The sequence below is a fragment of the Elgaria multicarinata genome, chromosome 7, assembly GCF_023053635.1.
Source record: "Elgaria multicarinata webbii isolate HBS135686 ecotype San Diego chromosome 7, rElgMul1.1.pri, whole genome shotgun sequence".
NCBI lineage: Eukaryota > Metazoa > Chordata > Lepidosauria > Squamata > Anguidae > Elgaria > Elgaria multicarinata.
Window position 1 is genome coordinate 75,810,478 of NC_086177.1, and position 17,829 is coordinate 75,828,306.

At 43.0% G+C, this 17,829-nt stretch overlaps 1 protein-coding gene across 2 annotated transcripts in view; it reads right to left on the bottom strand.

The window, feature by feature from the left end:
• The window catches only part of STAU2 (staufen double-stranded RNA binding protein 2), a 174,897-nt gene that overhangs the window by 121,577 nt on the left and 35,491 nt on the right, over nucleotides 1–17,829 (bottom strand). For both annotated transcript variants that reach the window (XM_063130851.1, XM_063130850.1), the window contains exons 7-8: nucleotides 13,586–13,690; nucleotides 5,902–6,114 (exon numbers count right to left, since the gene is read on the bottom strand). In XM_063130851.1, coding sequence (XP_062986921.1) covers nucleotides 5,902–6,114; nucleotides 13,586–13,690 — 318 coding nt within the window. The remainder of the gene's footprint in view (nucleotides 1–5,901; nucleotides 6,115–13,585; nucleotides 13,691–17,829) is intronic.

A 17,829-nucleotide genomic window follows, 5' to 3' on the forward strand; every position in this document is an offset into this window, starting at 1 on the left:
GGATGGCATGTAGACACCACCTTCAAATGGATACGTATTTGAATATTTGGTCCAGTTTTGTTAAAGCCCATGTATGATTGCTAGAAGGTTGTATGCATTTCATACAAATCCATGTACGTACAATATATATTTTTTAAAAATGGGGGAGAGATTAAAAATGTAATTGCACCACACTGGGAACCAATTTGTAGACACCATTGGAGGTGCCCACAGGTGGACCCCTGGTCTATTAGATGTGGCCAGCGCAAAGAGTTAGAAAGAAGCCTAACCTTCCATGTAAGAGTAGCACAACAGAAACAGTAGAATACAACTTCAGTACAGATGGCTGTGGGTCTGAAGAATCCCATGCTTCTGCTTGGGGACAGATATTCTATTAAGTCCCAGTTCAGATAATGTCCCCAGTCAAACAAACCATGAATTGTTTTAAGAAGAACAGACAACAAACTCAAGGGCTCCCTGCTCCAATTATGTACCCATCTGCAAAGACTTTCTGGTATGCTAAACCACAGTTTCCATGTGATGTCCAAACTGGGAAACGATGGCTTAACTGCTGCCTACAAACCAAGATAATAAACCATAGATCAGAAGTGAGCAATGAGCTTGAGCATTCACCTTTCCCCTTCCTTCCTCCTCTTGAACATCTGGCTGCAGAAATGTCTGCCTGGTTTGTTAAACTACAATTTCCGTGTGATGTCAGAACTGGGAAATTTCAGTTTAGGTGCTCCCTATAAGCCAGGATTGCAAACCAAGGTTTGGTTCTAGTTTATTTTCCTATTCTGAGGCAGCAGCCAGGAGGTCAAACCAGCAGTCAGGGGTGGTAGTGAGAACCAAGGAGGAGAACAGTCCAGTGTGATATCCTCAGGCAGAGACAGGCAACCAATATAGGCCCAGAGTTCAGGAGAAGCAAGGGAGACATATACAAGACCTACAGAACCATGGACAGATCACTGGGTGCAAGGAAACTTCTTTGACCAAGTCCTAGCATCAAATGCCTTTTATCTTTCAGGTCATGACTACCCTTCCCAGTTTCCATCCCCATAGCTGAGATTTAAAGCAATTGTTAAAAGGATACCCCTATGGCCTAGAGCCTAGCACTTCAGCACCATTTCTTTATATCCTGCTTAGTACAAGAGGTGGCTGGCTGGTGTGATGGGACTTGAGTTCCGTGTGTGTGTGTGTGCGCGCGCGCATGTGTGTGTGTTGGGGATGGACAAAGGGCTCAGGAAAAGGTGTCTCTGAGAATCCTGTTTTGGAGTTGCAGGTAACCAGTTTCAAGCTCGAGATCAGGGAGAAGTCTTACTCTCTTGGTACAGATGAGTCCTGGTAGCTGCTTGGAACTGGGGCGATGACAGTTTGCAATCCTGGTTTGTAGGATGCCATGGGGAATCTGTAGTTTAACAAACCAGGAAGCCTTCTCTGCCATTGTGCATGCAAGAGAAGGAGGAGGAAAGAGAGGCAGGAAGAGGAACCATTTGAATTATCACACATTCCCATCTCAACAAACCATAGTTTGTTGGACCAGGAACTTTGTGTCTGAACTGGGCCACTGAAAATCATGGCTTGCACAATAAGGTTTCTAGGTGTCAAATTAGACATTCAAGGGCAGACCTGGGTCTGATTAACCAGGTTGTCACTATAAACTTGGTTTATCAGACCTGAATCTGATAAACCACGTTGTCATTGATAAACCAGGTTTTCACTCTCCACCACTGCAAAGGCCAGAACCGTAAAGGAGAACTAACAAGATGGCCCGGGGTGCGGGTTACTTTCCTAAAACTTTCCATTTTCTACAACTGATTTTCCCATAATATAGCAACCATGTGTCCAGAAGCCCATTTGTGGAAGAGAGGTGGCTGGTGGGGGGGGGGGCAGTGTTTACCAGGAGAAAGGTGCAGGGAGAGAGAGAGTTAAGGATACTTCCACCTGCCAGAGCTCCCTGGCAAACTGAGATCTGCCCCACTATTGTTGCTTTTCATCTGCTTGGAGGTGACCTGGGTTCCCAGGCCTGGATCTGCCACTGAGCATCTGGTTCAGTCCCCTGACTTAACTTTTCAAGTGCTGTTGCCAGGTTGGTGCGACAGCATCTGTCCGATGACAAGGCTGCAGCTAGTTTGGCTTTTGCTGTGATACAAAGAGCATTGCTCAGCTTTATCCATAAACTTTATGAGCCCATAACAATCTAACTGGATGCAGCTGGACTGCTCTGTCTGAACACTAGACATCTTTAAAAAAACGATAATGGCAAAAATAGAACAAACAAAGCAACTCTTCAAATGGGACTCGTAAAGACTTTATGTGAGGACTGCTGTCCTTTCATAACAACATTCTGGTGGCACAGGCTCTCTTGGGACAGAACAAGGCTAGTAGGATCAACGGACTCCATATTCTGAGTTTATAGCAAGCACACCTTATAACAACACCGACCTATCTTTTATAGTAACTAGCTCTCTTCTATTTCTTATGTTTCCTTAAAGTGATTAAGAAACTTTCCCCCAAAAAAGTCAAAATTTAACCCACCAAAAAAGTATTTCTAAGATATTTTATTGCAATGCAGCCAAAAATTTACAACAATAATGTTTGTTTTTAATAAAATACATTTTTAAAAAACAAACAACAATTATGATGCCTGGGTTCATATCAAGCATAGGTTAGGCACACTGCTTTGGCATTGCTAGTTGCAATTAAAGGGGATCAGAAAATCTCTGTTGCTCAGGGCAAAACTCCGAGATGCACTGCAGCCTCGGGAAAAGCTGCTCTGCAAAGGAAAGAAGCAGGAGCTTTTCCCCTCCTCTGTCCTGCACAAGTTCTCCCTTCCTATGGGGTTCCAGAAATACATTTACAAGGCAAAGGGGTAAAAGTATGTGTGTACATGTGGTGGTGGTAGTGGTGGTAGTAGTAGTAGTGGTGGGTGGGGAGAGACAACAATAAGTATTCCAGGCAAAAGAGCAGTTGGAAGGAGAAAGGTAAGACCCCTTCCCCATGTCCCCTTCCTGCTGCAAAGTACCTCCCCGAAAGGTACCCTGCAGCATAGATGAGCCCATGGTGGTAACATTACAGGCAGCTGTAGTGTAACATTGTTTCTGTTATTTACAGTAAATTTGTTTTGTTTTTCCATTAGTCGCCTTGATTATATTCTTCCAGAATGATGGCGTATAAATATGAGAAATAAATAAAACAAAAGGTGCAGCTTGGCTCTTAGGCTAACTAGCCTCACAGGGTTGCTACGAGGATGAATAAGATCCACTGTAAACTGGCAAGAAGTGCTGTGAAAGCACTGAAAATAATATTCAGTGTTAATTTTCAGAAGAACCACAGGTATCTTCTGCAAAATAAAAACTTTACTAAACAAAAGAAGGACAATAAATATAAATATTTTGAATGAAAGAAGAGAACATTCATTTCTGATTTTAAAGACTCAATGCTTTCCAATGTTGGCTTATTCCAAAGGAGTTCTCCACTCACTATCAGGTGTGCCCAAAGTAAATATGTAGCTGGTCACTCTGCTTACACTAATATCTGCCTCAATGGAGAGTGAAAGAGAGTTGCATTTTCGCACTCGTTTGACCACGGGTTTGTTCAGACATGGTTATGATGAGCTTTCCTAAGAGAATGTGCCAACTTTTCATGCTTTGCACATCAAAGCCATTTTTTTTTTAATCTACCAACACTCAGTCTAGTCCATGAGAAAGCAGATCAAAGAAAAGGGGGAGATAGTATGACTCATGGAAAGCAAAAGGTCTGTGAAAAACAGCAGGTTGTTCCAGCTACCTTCTAGCAGTAGTCACCAGTGATAATCAACACAAGGTGTGGAACCCATATGTTTTCGGTCCTGGGGGTAATATTCTTGGTAATATCCATTGGGAAAACAGTAGAGGGGGAAAGGTAAATCCCACCCCCCTGCAGCCCCAATCCTGTCTGGGGAGGGGTGGGGGCTCTGTGGCTGCTATGTTTTGAAGAACTATTCAAGAAGATGAACGTGCAACCTTGTATTTCCTCTTTGCCCAGGCATATGGCGGCACATCCTAATTACCCACATGTTTAGTTTTTAATCGGTTTTTAATGCTTTATGTGTGTATGTACTGTGTTTTAGAGTTTTAAATTTTGTATACTTGTTTTTACCTCAATTTTAGAATTTCCCAGAGAGCCCTGGCTATGGGAGCGGTATATAAGTGTAATAAATAAATAAATAAATAAATTTCTCGCCCCATCTGTTCTGCCCAAGGTCAGGGTTGCAGGTCCAAGGAGATGCCTGGCTTTGTCCTGCAAGACCTAGGACAGTGGTCAGACAGCTCAGAAGTTGCTCCAACAACATTTGAGACCTTAGGTATTACTGCAGTTCCTCATATGAGCTCTAGCACCATTCTCCAGCTGTTATCTGAAGAAATTTTAAAGGTTTGCAGTCTTGCACTATAGCAATGCTGAAGAGCCTCCTAATATGAATTCAGGTATCTGGCAATTTACTGGGGACTGAAGTAATAGCAACTTTCCTAGGAAGATGGTTAAGCTCCTTGCTGCTGTCAAGAGAGCCACTGACCTCAAATGCAACGTGGGTGCTAGGTCTCCTTCTTTAGGATATCGATTCTTGTGCCATTGGGCTTGGGGGACCCTGTCCCATCCTGCTGTCATTCATGGCCGCAAATCTGTACCTGAGCAGTCACTGCCAAAGCCTATGCACCCTCCTTTGTACTGTATGGAACCAAGAGGGCATTTTGTCCCCTGCCTCCATCAAGATATGTATTGGAAGAACTGGAAGGAGAATCTTACATTTCCCCCAACAATATCCCAACATCTACTCAAAGAAAGGCCTACTTCATGGTTTTGAAAAATACTCCATCGAGTAAGACACCTCAGCACACAGGCATTCAGGACCAAAGCATGGAAGTCATGACTTGAAAATTTTAAGTCCACAGTATCAGAAAAAAGTAGCTGAAAAGTGAAAACACATTTCAGAACCTGACTTCTCAGAGGTGAGGCACAAGTCACAGTAAAACCTTTTATTGCAGTGATTCTAGTAATTAGCTATAAGCCTTTATAGTCCCAATAAAGAGTCGCAGTTCACATTTCACAATGTAAGTTCTGGACCAGAAGCAGTTCATGAGCATCACTACCAAAAAACCAAACAGCTGTGGGTTCAGCACACAGAATAAATCCAAATAGGTCCAGAATTCTAGTGAAAACAGGAAGCTTTCCGGGTGATCAAAGCACTGCTTCCAGCAATGTCTACTGCTGATTGCTCTGGTTGAAACACAGGGGCGTGGTCACTAAAGATCAGTATCAGAGATTCTATCCTGGCAGGGAAGCTTGGCCTTTAGGTGGTTGCTGCGCCTCATGGGATGCCTCTACTCCACGCTCTTTAGCTGACGACACAGTAAAGGAGACACCCCTGAAACTCCCTCTTCCTGTTACCATGGAAGACATTCAAGGTTGAGAAGCAGGGGCCAGCGTCAAGGTCAGGTCTCCCAACTGCAGAAGATAGGGTATCAGCACCCTGCATCTCACCCACTCCCTGCTCGTAACCCAGTGGGAGGCCTGGTAGAACTCAGTTCTCAGGCGCCTGGCTTCCCATGGCTGGGCCAGATTCTACAGCATCCCCTTCTGATTCAGAATCACCGCTGAACCATTCTGATGGTCAAATTGAAAATATCAACCAAATCACTTCTAGAAAGAGTGAGTTGTTTCACCAAATCAAGCAAGAACAGTTACAATCATAATGCAAAAAACCCAACAACATTCACATTAGACTGCTTTAAAAATAAAACTCCCAGTACTCAAGTAAATGTGTTGCAAACCATAAAAGGCAAACTAAAGATGAGCACATCTGACAGTTGCTTTTGGGTGGGTGGGTGTTTCAGTACTGTTAGAATGCACCATGTTCTCTCTCATGCATACAAAGCGCCTTACCTTTAATATGGTTCTGGGACGTTTTTTAAAGTGAAGTTTTGGCTTTTCAATCACAGGAAGAGGAGGGAGCTTTCGAAGTTCTTGCAAGACAATTATAGCAGCACGCTTCTTTGACAGTTTCTTGCTATTTCCTTCGCCTTCAGCAGAGAACTCTCCCACGGACACTTGAGTAACAAAACTCTTCATATGTGGTGGCCCACTTTCCTTCATTACCTATTAGCCAAGAAAGGACAAGCAAATAAAATGGTTACAATATTCACATCTATCATATAAAACTGCATTTATGATAAAGATGTGTATGAACACATGGCTAGCATGAATTCATTACTAATCAATTATGCTAAAGAACTGATAATGTACTTTATATTTCAGAGAGTAAAATTTTACGGTGCATTTTCATTCCAATTAAGCAATCCCTTTCTCATATTATAAGTGTGTGTGTGTGTGTGTGTGTGTGTGTGTGTTAGAACACCTTTAAAACCTGATCCTAACCATACTAACTCAGGCCTTAGCTAGACCAAAGGTTTATCCCAGGATTGTCCCGGGGTCATCCCTGTTCATGTAAATGACACACAGGATATCCCAGGAGCAGGCAGGGACGACCCCGGGATAAACCTTAGGTCTAGCTAAGGCCTCAGAAGTAAATTCCACTGATTTGTATTAAAAGAGCTGGCACAGGTTAGTGGCTAAGAGAATGAACCCCAGATCAGGAAGTTCCTCAGCTGAATCTCACCTCTGCCATGAACTCATTAGGTGACCTTAGAGAATCTACTCTTAGCCTTAGTCTGTTCCCCCCCATCTGCAATATGAGGGATGAATAATACTGATTTACAGGATTATTGTAAGGATTACAACTAGATAATATATGTGATGCGCTTTCAACACTTGAAAGTCTTATATGAATGTATGTAAATATCGAATCTTCTTTTAAAGAAGGACACAATCCTATGCATGTTTAGACAGAAAAAGTCCTACATGTTCCAGCATTCCCCAGCCAGCATTGTGCCTTAAGTGTTCTTAGGACTGCTGCCTTACTATTCCACCAGAATTTCAGTGGAATTCAGGCATGCCTAAGATTTTTTGGGTTGCACTCCATATAGAATTACCCAGTCTCCAATAATAATTTATATTTCCTTTCATCTTAAAACTAGGATTGAAAGTAAGGCAAGAAAATCACTTGCTGCAACCACAGCTTATGGCACATAGGAAGCTGCCTTCTACTGAGTCAAACCATTGCTCCATCTAGCCCAGAATTCTTGACACTGACAAAGCTGGTCTTCAGGATTTATAAAGTCTTTGCAGGAAGGAGTTTTCCAGCACTATCTGGAGATCCCAGGGATTGAATTTGGGACCTTACGCCTGCAAAGCATGTGGTCTACCACAGAGCTACGGTCCCTTCCTGCAAAGGCTTTATACCAGGGGCAGGGAACCTTTTTTCTGTTGAAAGCTTCATTTCCTCAAGGGTAATCTGTCAGGATCTGCATGCTGGCAATAGGTGGGGCCAAAGCCAAAAATGAACAGCTCCCCCCTTCTCTCTGCCTCCCCCTTCTCCCTCTCTCTCTCTTTCTAATACCCCATTCTCTACCCATCACTGACCTATACTATTCATTTGTTGTGGAAGGACAACATATAGATAGGAGACTGCGCAACAGAGGTAGCATAAAAGCATAGATCTAAGAGCCAGTGTGTTCAGTGGAATGGAATGATGGATTTGGGAGACATGGGTTCAAAGGTGTGCTGGGAAAAATAAAAGTGTGCTGGCAACAGAGAGGCTATAGAGTGGATTCAGGGAATGTCCTTTGATGGTAACGTCATCAGTCTAAAGCATCCATCTCTGGTCATTTGAATATAGTTTTTCCCCACCCTCCGGACATAAGCCTAGATAAGAAAAAAATAGCCTGAGGATATTTGTGGGTGACCATCAGTGGGCTTGCTTGTCCCCTACAAATACTCCTCCACTCACATTAACTCAGAAAATTGATATTTGGGAACTCATGCTTATTGTGGTAATGGATAGTTCCCTCCTCATTATTATCTGAGTATTCTCGTAATGTAGATATTTTTGCAGGAGCACCGCTTTTGCAATGTTCAACTTTCCAGACTACAAACTCTATTATACAAAGTTAGATGCACCTGTGGGGCAGACCTGCACATGCCACAGGAAGCTGCTTTGAAGTGTCCACTTTAGCCATTCATGTGGCTGAAGAAATTACAAAATGAAACTTTTGACTCCAGCAATAGCTGCAATGGGAAATTCAAAGGGACGTGCAGTAGTTAATGGCCGATCCCCTCACCATACAGTTTGGTCACAGGCCAAACCCAAGAGAAGTACTTTGACTCAGATGCTCTTCTAAACTGCATCATGGTGCTCCAACTGTTTGCAATTAGCTATTTCAATCCATAGTAGGCTTAAAAAGCTAAAACACAATTGTGATGAGCTAGTATGGAAAAGAGAAGGTGATGGCCATTGTTCACAGCATAAAGGGGTGCATGTCAGAATGGCAATATCAGTGTTAGAATTTGCAGTACTAGAGGAAGGTATCTTTCTCAGTGGCTAACAGGAAAAGGGTAGGAGAAGCTAGGCATGCTCACTTTACTGGCTTTTAGGCCCTATTCCAGACTCCACTGTAAAGAGAGTGAGTTGTTCCACTGGACACTGTGTTTGGCCCCTATATAAATGACAAAATATCACAATTGGTAAGGGAACGCTGTAGTCGTCATGCCACAGCAAAGCTGAACATACAAACAGTACAGTCATTGGAAATGGCTTTTTAAAAAATGTAGTTGTAAAATAAAGTTTCCACCATTACTGTTATTAAAATGTGTGGAGTTTGTTGACATTGCTGGCATTTAACAATGATAGATCTAAATGTAATTATCACAGCCAGGAACTCCTACTAAGGCTTTAGCCAAAAGCATCCCGGCACTGTTGAAGTTGTAAAGAGAGCTGTTGCATAGTTGTTACAGGCAAGTACTGGATAATGCAGCCTCCCCAACCTGGCGCCATTGGCCATGCTGGCTAGGAATTATGGGAGTTGCAGCCCAACACATCCGGAGGACACCAGGTTGGGGAATGCCGGGATAATGCTTCTTTCATCACTGATGACAAGTACCACACTATCCACTCCACCTTCCTCATCTGGACAGATGGCAGTTTGATTTTTGTTTTTAAGGTTGTATTTATTCTTGGAATGACAGAAGGGTGAGTAAATATGTACTGTATCACATGAACGTTCATTGAGCCCTTAAAAAAATATTACATAAGGTGGCCGATTTCTTTACAGCAATGTTCTGCCATTTCAACAACCCTTCCTTATTTTGAACATCTATTTTCCTTGACAAATGTGAGTTCTCCCTCTTGGCACTGGAGTACACACGCCCCATTCATCATTGTTTTGTTCCTTAAAGGGACGGCCACAGCAAATACTGCCCCAGCAGCACCACCAGCAGCTCCTCCATTATGTTTGTACAATTATTAAGGCACTGATGCAGGGAAAGGGCAAGTATTGATGTCATGCTGGCATTCCAAAGAAATAATTGCCTCTATAGACTTGCCAGATCAGTGCAGGTGGCACCTTCCAAAACCATGGGTGTGGCACACAAACAGTGTTCTTTGATATCTCTTGCAGATGGAACCTTTCCTTCCACTTCTAGTTTAGTACTACAGTACTAAAGCAGCTGTGGGGTACATACCTGCCATTTTCCTTTGTAGGGGGATTATAAAGATAAGATCTGGAAATGGCAGAAACATGACCCCTCTGTCAATGCAGCCATTAGCTTAAATGGCTTTAAGAAGGGATTGCACAACTTCATGGAGCAGAGATCTATCAATGGCTATTAGTTATGACGGCTACTTGCTACTCCCAGAATCAGAGGCATTCTGGGAGCAGCATAGGTAGAATCAATGAGTACTAGTTGCTGGAGAGTGCTATTGCCTTCAAGCCCTGCAACTGGTTGGCTACTGTTGTAAACAGAATGAACCTTTGATTTGATCTAGCATGTCTCTTTTATGTTCTAAATGTTTCCTCTTCAACTGGGGGAAGTTTTTAAAGTGCTGCTCACCCTTCCAATTGGAGGGCGGTGGCACACTAAGGCCATGGTTAGATCGGGCAATATCCCGGGGATCACCCCGGGGTCATCCCTGTGCATCCACATGACACACAGCGTATCCCAGGGACAGGGAGGGAAGATGATTCCATTTTCCTGGGATATCATCCTACCCTTCTATCCTGACTTTTCCCGCGGTCTCGTGCTGATTCCGAGACTGCAGGATGTATGGCCGGCTGTCCCGGTTTCGTCCCGGCTCCTTGCGAATAACCGCGAGGAGCCGGGAACCAGGCATGGGCCATGGAGCTCCTCAGGAGCTCCGTGCTCATCGGGGGTGGGGTGGGGAAAGCGGGAGGTTTCTGGGCTTTTTTAAAATTACATTTTACGCACAAGCACTTCTGCGCTAATTTCCGGGATGTCCTCTTCCTCCCTGGACATTGCGCACCATGTGTAGACTGAGGGGTGGATCTCGCTAGCATAATACCGCAAGATCCTCCCCGCTCCTGGAAAGCCGGGAGGTCTAGACATGCCCTAAGTAAGAGGAATCCCTGCTGCTGTCTTGAATCTGTGATTAGGGCTAAAGCAGGGATCCCCCTCTATGACGCTTGCCTTCCTAATTAGGGGCAACCCACAGGCTGAAGGCTCCCCATCCCTATCTTAGATGAACAGGCAACAGCAGAATGACAGTATGAGGAAAACTTTGGTCTTTAAGCGTTTCGTTCTAAAAAGAGATTGTTTTTACAGAGTTGTACAATGTCTCTAAAAGGCATTAGATAACAAACACTAACTCCACTTCATCAGGCACAGTGAATAGGATTATGCAACAGTGTAATCCCTCTGGGCTAAATATTTAGGGCAAGATTTTGCCCTGAGGCAGTGCTGCTGACATCACAGGGCAGACCTTGGCTCCCAGTTGCACTGCACACCCCACCCATTCTCTAGATATTGTGCAAGTCTGAAAAGTTGTTTACATGAAACACAAAATATCTTTAACTGTTTGCTAACTTATGTAACAGCAATGATATAATGTTGTCTGCGGCTTTTGTAGCCCAAAGAAAATGCAGGCTGCTTTGCAACTATCATGTGAACGAAGACATCTGAAAGCTTTAATGCATGCCTGACACAAAACAATACCAAGAGTCCTTAAATTAAAATCCTATTACAAACTCCAAATCCTGTGGCTTATTACAAGATGATGAGTCACTGTAGTGAAATAAGAACATGCTTCCAAATATAGTGCTTGGGCCAAACCTGAATTCTACCAGCAACTGTACTAGCTTTTCTTTGCAAGGTTTTTACCTCAGAGGTGACAGCTTCACGATAGCACCTGACATGAGTTCACAGGAAGCTAATGCAAACGGGAGATTCTAACCTGACACAACCCAATGTTGTACAGAGCAAACTACTCAAAGAAGTCCCTGGTAGAGTTTCATGTGGCATCCTGAAAGTCTCAGTAGAGCTGACTGCAGTAGCCACCACTGGCCCTTTTTTCCAAGAAGTGGAAGAAGGGTAAAGGATGTTCCACCTTCAGTTAGTGGCTGGAGAGCAAATAGAAATTTATTCTGCATATTTCACAAATCTTCTTTTGCCAGGTCCTTTTATTTGTAGAAGGTCATTGTCTTGAACATAGGCCCTGGAAATACTGACCCCTGCCCTTGCTTGTTGCACCATAGTTACAGACCAAAGGGGAAACTGCAGCCATTGCCAATTATAGGCAATTTGCTGAGACCTGAAGTGCTTTTGCCAGAAAGGCGTTTCAGGGTCCATAGGCTATCTGCCTATATATCTATCTGAGTAACTTGCTACAAAGACTGGACTCCTGTTTCTTTTCTTGACTTTCTCTCCTTGCTTGTTGTTCTGTCCAGCTGCTGGTCTTGTGTCTCTATTCTGACATGATCCTAAACATGTTTACTCAGAAAACAATACACTGTGTTGAATCCAGACTAAGTTAATTGCACTTAATCCCCACTGAAATCAATGGGACCTAAGTTAATTTGTGACTCACTTGTCCCACTGATTCCAAAGGGAACAACTAGTCTAGATCCAACCCACTATTTTTGTGAACAGCCCAGGGAGCTTCGGCTATTGGGCAGTATAAAAATGCAATAAATAAATAAATAAATAAATAAATAAACAAACTTCATGGGGCCTACTCCTAAGGAAGCCTTGGGTTGCGCTGTAGACAGTGCTTCTACTTCTTCTCTTGGCAAAAGTCACACATAAACAGATGCAATGTGAACTGTCTGGCAATGTGAAATAGTATTCTCAATAGGGATGGGGGAGAAATTTTAATGCAAAATTCCCTAATTTCACACTTTCAAACCAACATGTGAAGCAAAAGTGGTTTCCTTTGAAATTTGCACTTCTCTGAATTTTCCAGTGGAGTTCTCCGATGCGTACAAAATTATGTACATTTCTGCAAACTGCATGCCAAAATCTGTACATTAGTGGAAATAGTATTAAAATGCATTGTATTACGGGAAACTGCTTGAAAAGCATGTGTGTATTAGGCAAAACTACATACAAAAAGGCATGTATGAAGAGAAAAATGTACACAAAAATGTGTACAAACTTTCATGCATTCTTTTTTAAAAAATCTCAAAATTTGGACAAACTGAGGATTGGAAAATTGAGAAGCCAAAAGAAACCAAAACTGATGCATGCATCCGTCCCTAATTCTCAATCAAGCCAAACATCCATGTGCCTCTTGGGACCCAATGGCAGGAACACTACCCTCCTGTCCCAGCCTTCAGGCCCAGTGCCATGTCTTCCTGGTCTAGGCTTGGCACCACCAGCTTTCTACCCAAGCTAGGACCCCTGCTGTACATTCTTGACTGTGATCTCGGCCTAAAACAGCAAAACGTTCTACTGAAGACTGTGAGGCAAAGGTGGGATGCAATTATTTTATACAAAAACAGAATAGACAGATATCCACATATTTGCCCAGCTTTTTCACATTACACCCATCACTACCTAAGAAATAAGCATTACAGCCAGCATGGTCCACTAAATAGAGTACTGAGGTTGGAAATGGCATAGTCAGCCATGGGAAATTTGGGTGAAATGGTCTCAGCCTGTTTTCATCCATACAACAGGAATGGTGGCCCACCTCACACAGTTGTGGGCATGAACAAGACGGTTAAGCAGATTAAAATGCCATTTAAATGGTGAATAGTAAATACAAATATACTGTTCTTTTTGTGTAAAGTATGGTGTTTTAGTTTATAGTTTTACCCCAGCAAAAAATTCTCTCCACCCAACCCCAATAGAAAAAAAATGTCTTATAAATGTATGTTTAAACTAAAAAGAGTTCTGTTCGGCAGTATGGTTGTTAGATGGAAAGTGAAAGCACGAATAACGACACAGGCTGGAATGTAGCCATTATGTTTAACTTAATGCTAAGAGAAATCAACTGCTATTATTATCCTAGGTAGTGTGCATATTCAACAAAGCATAACTTTAATAATGCCCTTCTTCACTAACAGTGCAATCCTATCCATGTCTACTCAGGAATAAACCCTGCTGAGTTCAATGGGAATTACTCCTAGGTAAGTGGGCACAGGACTGCAGCCTAAGTGTTTTTGGAGAGGCAAGGGGATTTATTTATTTTTAAAGTAGAACACCATGTAAAACTTACCTCAAAACTGACAGGCATGTTGCGCTTCAGTGCAATTTCAAACACTACGCTGATTTCTGACTTGTTTGCATCTTTTTCCTCTTCCATTTGACCTGACTCTCCATTCTGGACAAGCAAGATGAGAAATTTCTATTAAAACAACTGAACAGGGACTTCGTACATCATTTAACAACTGCAATACATTTCTTCAAAAGTAAAATAAAAAAGCTATCAATGACTGCTATTCCTGATGGCTATATGGTACCCCCAGTATCAAAGGCGGTCTGCCGATGTACACCGGAGAATGCTGGACTAGATGGACCTTTGATCTGGTCCAACATGGCTCTTCTTATGTACGTTAGTGATCTTTTTTTTTACTGTGAACATTTTTAGCATTTTTAAGTTTTGATTTTTAATATATTTCTATAATACTATACTTTCTGAATATTTCAGTTAAGGAACCAGGATATACCCATCCATACTGCAATACTGTTCATTGTCCAGTTTTGGAGGAAGGATCTAAGGAAGAGAAGTTGCACCAAATACAACTTTCCTTCAGGAAGTCAAGGTGGTGTACACAGGATCCCCATGCAACCTGCCTAAGCACAGTCCGAACTGAGACTTGCTCAGTTTTAGCAAGATTGATGTATCATGTGTCTCTTCAAACCAAGCTGAGGGATGGTGGAAAGGCACACATAAGGTTGTATCCAGTCCTAGTCATACTTAGAGCTATGACTAACACAAGTCCCTTTGATTTCAATGGGTCTAGTGTAAGTATGACTGAACCTGTATCCAACCCATTCACTTTATTGTCCAAATGACCACTAGGAAAATCCTAAAGCTTTTGAGCTTAGCACATCTCCTTTTATGGATCACCTTTGAGTTTGGGAAAGTATTTGAGTGCTGGGATCATTATCCAAATACATTAACCTTACCCTCACGCCCCTTTTCAAACCTATCAGTCAAAATGTCTGCTAATTTCATGGATAAATTAAAATAGCATAGTTTTGTGGTAAGCATCCAAAGAGACCTTAATTCCTCAAATGTAACATTGGGATTCTTGGTCTATGCTTGATCTTTGTAGCTCTGCCACTCACACGAACTTATTTGTCTACCTTAATAATTTCTAGCTAATGATATAATGACTTGAAAACCAGGCATCTTATCAATAGTATCCAATGGTGCCCATCTACCTGTGGAGCAAACACGACTGCTAGATTTGATTCTCCTCTGCCTGCAGCCTCCCAAGAACCCCTTCAAATCTGGAAGGTTGTGGGACCATCCAGAGCAGACTGAAGAGGGTGTATGGCGGCTGAAACGGGGAATAGGGGAAGGGAATCTCCCACTGCATGAGCAGAAGTCTGTTCATGTCACATTGGATTTAGCCCTATGAATCAAGGACAGTTTTTAAAAGTCTTAAAGAGCTATATTTAAACATACATCACTAATTCTTTTGGAAATTGTTACAGAGTAAAAAAAGTCAATAGTCTGTAATCTGACTATAACTATGTTATTAAGCACTTGCGATTCCCTCCCACAGATATCACTCATGACTTCGACAATTTTGTAGCATCTTCATTTAGCTTTTTATAAAACTGAGCTTGATGCAAAAGCAATTACAGCTTATCAGTAACAGGAAGTGAAAACTATCCTTATGATCAATGGAGCTGAACTTTTTTATTATTATTCTGGTGACCTATCCTGACAACTTTGGAAATGCAATCACTAAAATGTGTGTGCATTCAAGTACACTAACAGCTACTTCCACCAAGTAGAGATGGCTTGATCCTGGTAGAGAAAAGAGCCCAGCCCTTTCATTGCAAGGAGTTAATTTCCATCTTTTGTACGGTTGGGTTGGGTGTTCTCAAATGTCCAACCCAAACTGCAAGCTCAGCTAGTTGTTACTCTAAAGAATAACCAAATTTGCTGTAGAAAGGCAAGAATACAGTTTCCACTTAGGACCGGTGCAGACAAATATGGTTAGAGCTAGCATTACCCTGATTAAAGTCCCCAAAGTACAGTGAAACCACAATTTAGTTTACCAAACTAAGCCCTGCACACAGAGGCCTTAGCCTGTCCTACCTGCTATCCTGCGACAGAGGAGGGAAGATCTCGCATTGTGTTTAACGCGAGATCCCTCCTCTGTCTACACGCGACGACCTCAGCAGGAGAGGCGTCGCATCCGCCATTTTTTAATTTTTTAAAGGACTAGCAGCGCACGAACACTTGTGCACAAAAGGTAAGTGTTTTCTTAAATTTAAATTATTTTCCCCGCTCCCTCCACCCTACCCCGATGGGCGCAGCGCTCCTGAGGAGAGCTGCGCCCCATGCGCGGCTCCCGGCTTTGCACGAGTAATCACGCTGAGCTGGGTCAACCCGCGGCACCTGGCCACATGTTCCGCGGTCTCAGGCTGAGCTGGGACCACGGAAAAACTGGGGCCAAAGGGGAGGGCTACATCCCAGGGTTCGCCCCGGGATAAAGCCCCGTCTAGCTATGGCCAGAGACACCTGCAAACAAAAACTGCCTTAACCTTGCTCAGCACAGGCAAAGGTAACACAAGCAATGGTTTGCAAACATACGTCAAGCCATGGTTTCGCATAGGGTTTTAGCAGCAGAAAGCAAAGCAGTTGTTGGACTCAATGGCCTTGTAGGCCCCTTCCAACTCTGCTATTCTATGATTCTATATGTGGGCCAGCAGCTTACAAGCATGATTGCACTTTACTAAATAGTCAGACATAATTCTACAGTATGCAACTATTCAGCTAGTGGGCCACTCGATGACTTTACCATCAAATCATTACAGTATAAAACCAGACAGTAGAAATCTAGCAGAGGCTAAACAGGGACACAAGTACTCTGTCCTGCATTATTCATCATCATTGGCACTAAGCAGCAACAGTCCTTGAGACCCTTTCACATTAGCTTCCTTACCACCAAGGCAAAAATAAAGGGAAGGTCTGATGGATGATGGGTGGTTCCGAAAGGTCCATGGCTTACGTGTGATCCTCATCACAGCAGTAAAGCTCTTGGCTATGTATTCCCTTCTCAGGCCTCACTTTGGATGCTTGGCAGGAGGAATTTGGCAGTTGTACAGCAGTTCTTTCATGAAGGCAGGTTCGTTTTCTCATGCGCTCGTTTTCCTCACTGCTGTTTGCCTTGTGCTTTCCCCCAAATAGTTACAATAAAGATTCAACCCCATAAAGTCTCACCATCCAGTGCTTTCAAAGACTTTGCATGCCCAACATTAAGCCAGAAAAACGGAGAAGGCTGCTTATAAGAGCCTTATTTGTTTAGTAGAAAAGTTGTGTCTAGTGTGGCACATCTCCATTGCCAACAGAAGCTCGGGTCTGCAATGTATCAGGTCTACCACCTTGTCAGCTCTCTTTGTTGCTGGGACGTGTTGGGACTGTTCTGACCAGCTGCAAAACCAGCTAGAAATGGGGCAATACCAGCAGTAGTCACATGGCCTGTGGGTACATGGTATCTGGCTTCCAGGAATGTACAGAGCTTGCAATGGCTCAGTGGCAAGGGAGGGAGCTACAATAAGGGGATAATAATTCTGGCCTTACAAGGTAGTTATAAGAATTACTGAGATAACGTACATGATGCACTTTGAATATTTAGAATGTGCTATATAAATACTAAGTATTATTAAACGGCACAAGCTGGAGTAGGCTCACTGAATCATGGTCAATCCTTAGTATTGAGAGCAACAGTGGGAAAAGGAATAAAAAGCACCACTTCACTGATCTATCAAGCCCAGTGCTGCCTTCTTGCAAAGGTCTCATTCCACTGTAATGCCTGAGAAAGGTTGGAGAATGAATTTAGGACTTTTTTCATGTCCTAAGGGTGGGATAGGGGACCTCCACCCCCAGGTCAAATTTGGTCCATCAGATCAGCCTATCTGACCTGCACGGCTTTGGTCAAGGCCCCCCCTTCCCTGAAGACCCAGAGCGATCACCACCTCTCTGATGTCATTTGACATACAGAGAACTGGGGGGGGGGGTCATTCAGCCTGCAGAGGGCTGGATTGGGAAAGGGAAAAATCTGGCTTGCAGAGGATGGTTCATCCCAACCCCAAAACAGTTCCACACACCTGTCCTAAGGTATTATTATGTAATATAAAATACAGTCGGCTTTATACAACTTTCTTCCTTTATTTCTATATGCATGGAAGTTTGAAAACAATCAAAAGAAAATCTTCAGAGGCATAATACAGTAAATGTTTAAGTTCCTCCTGTCCCCTCCGTGGACATACAACTTG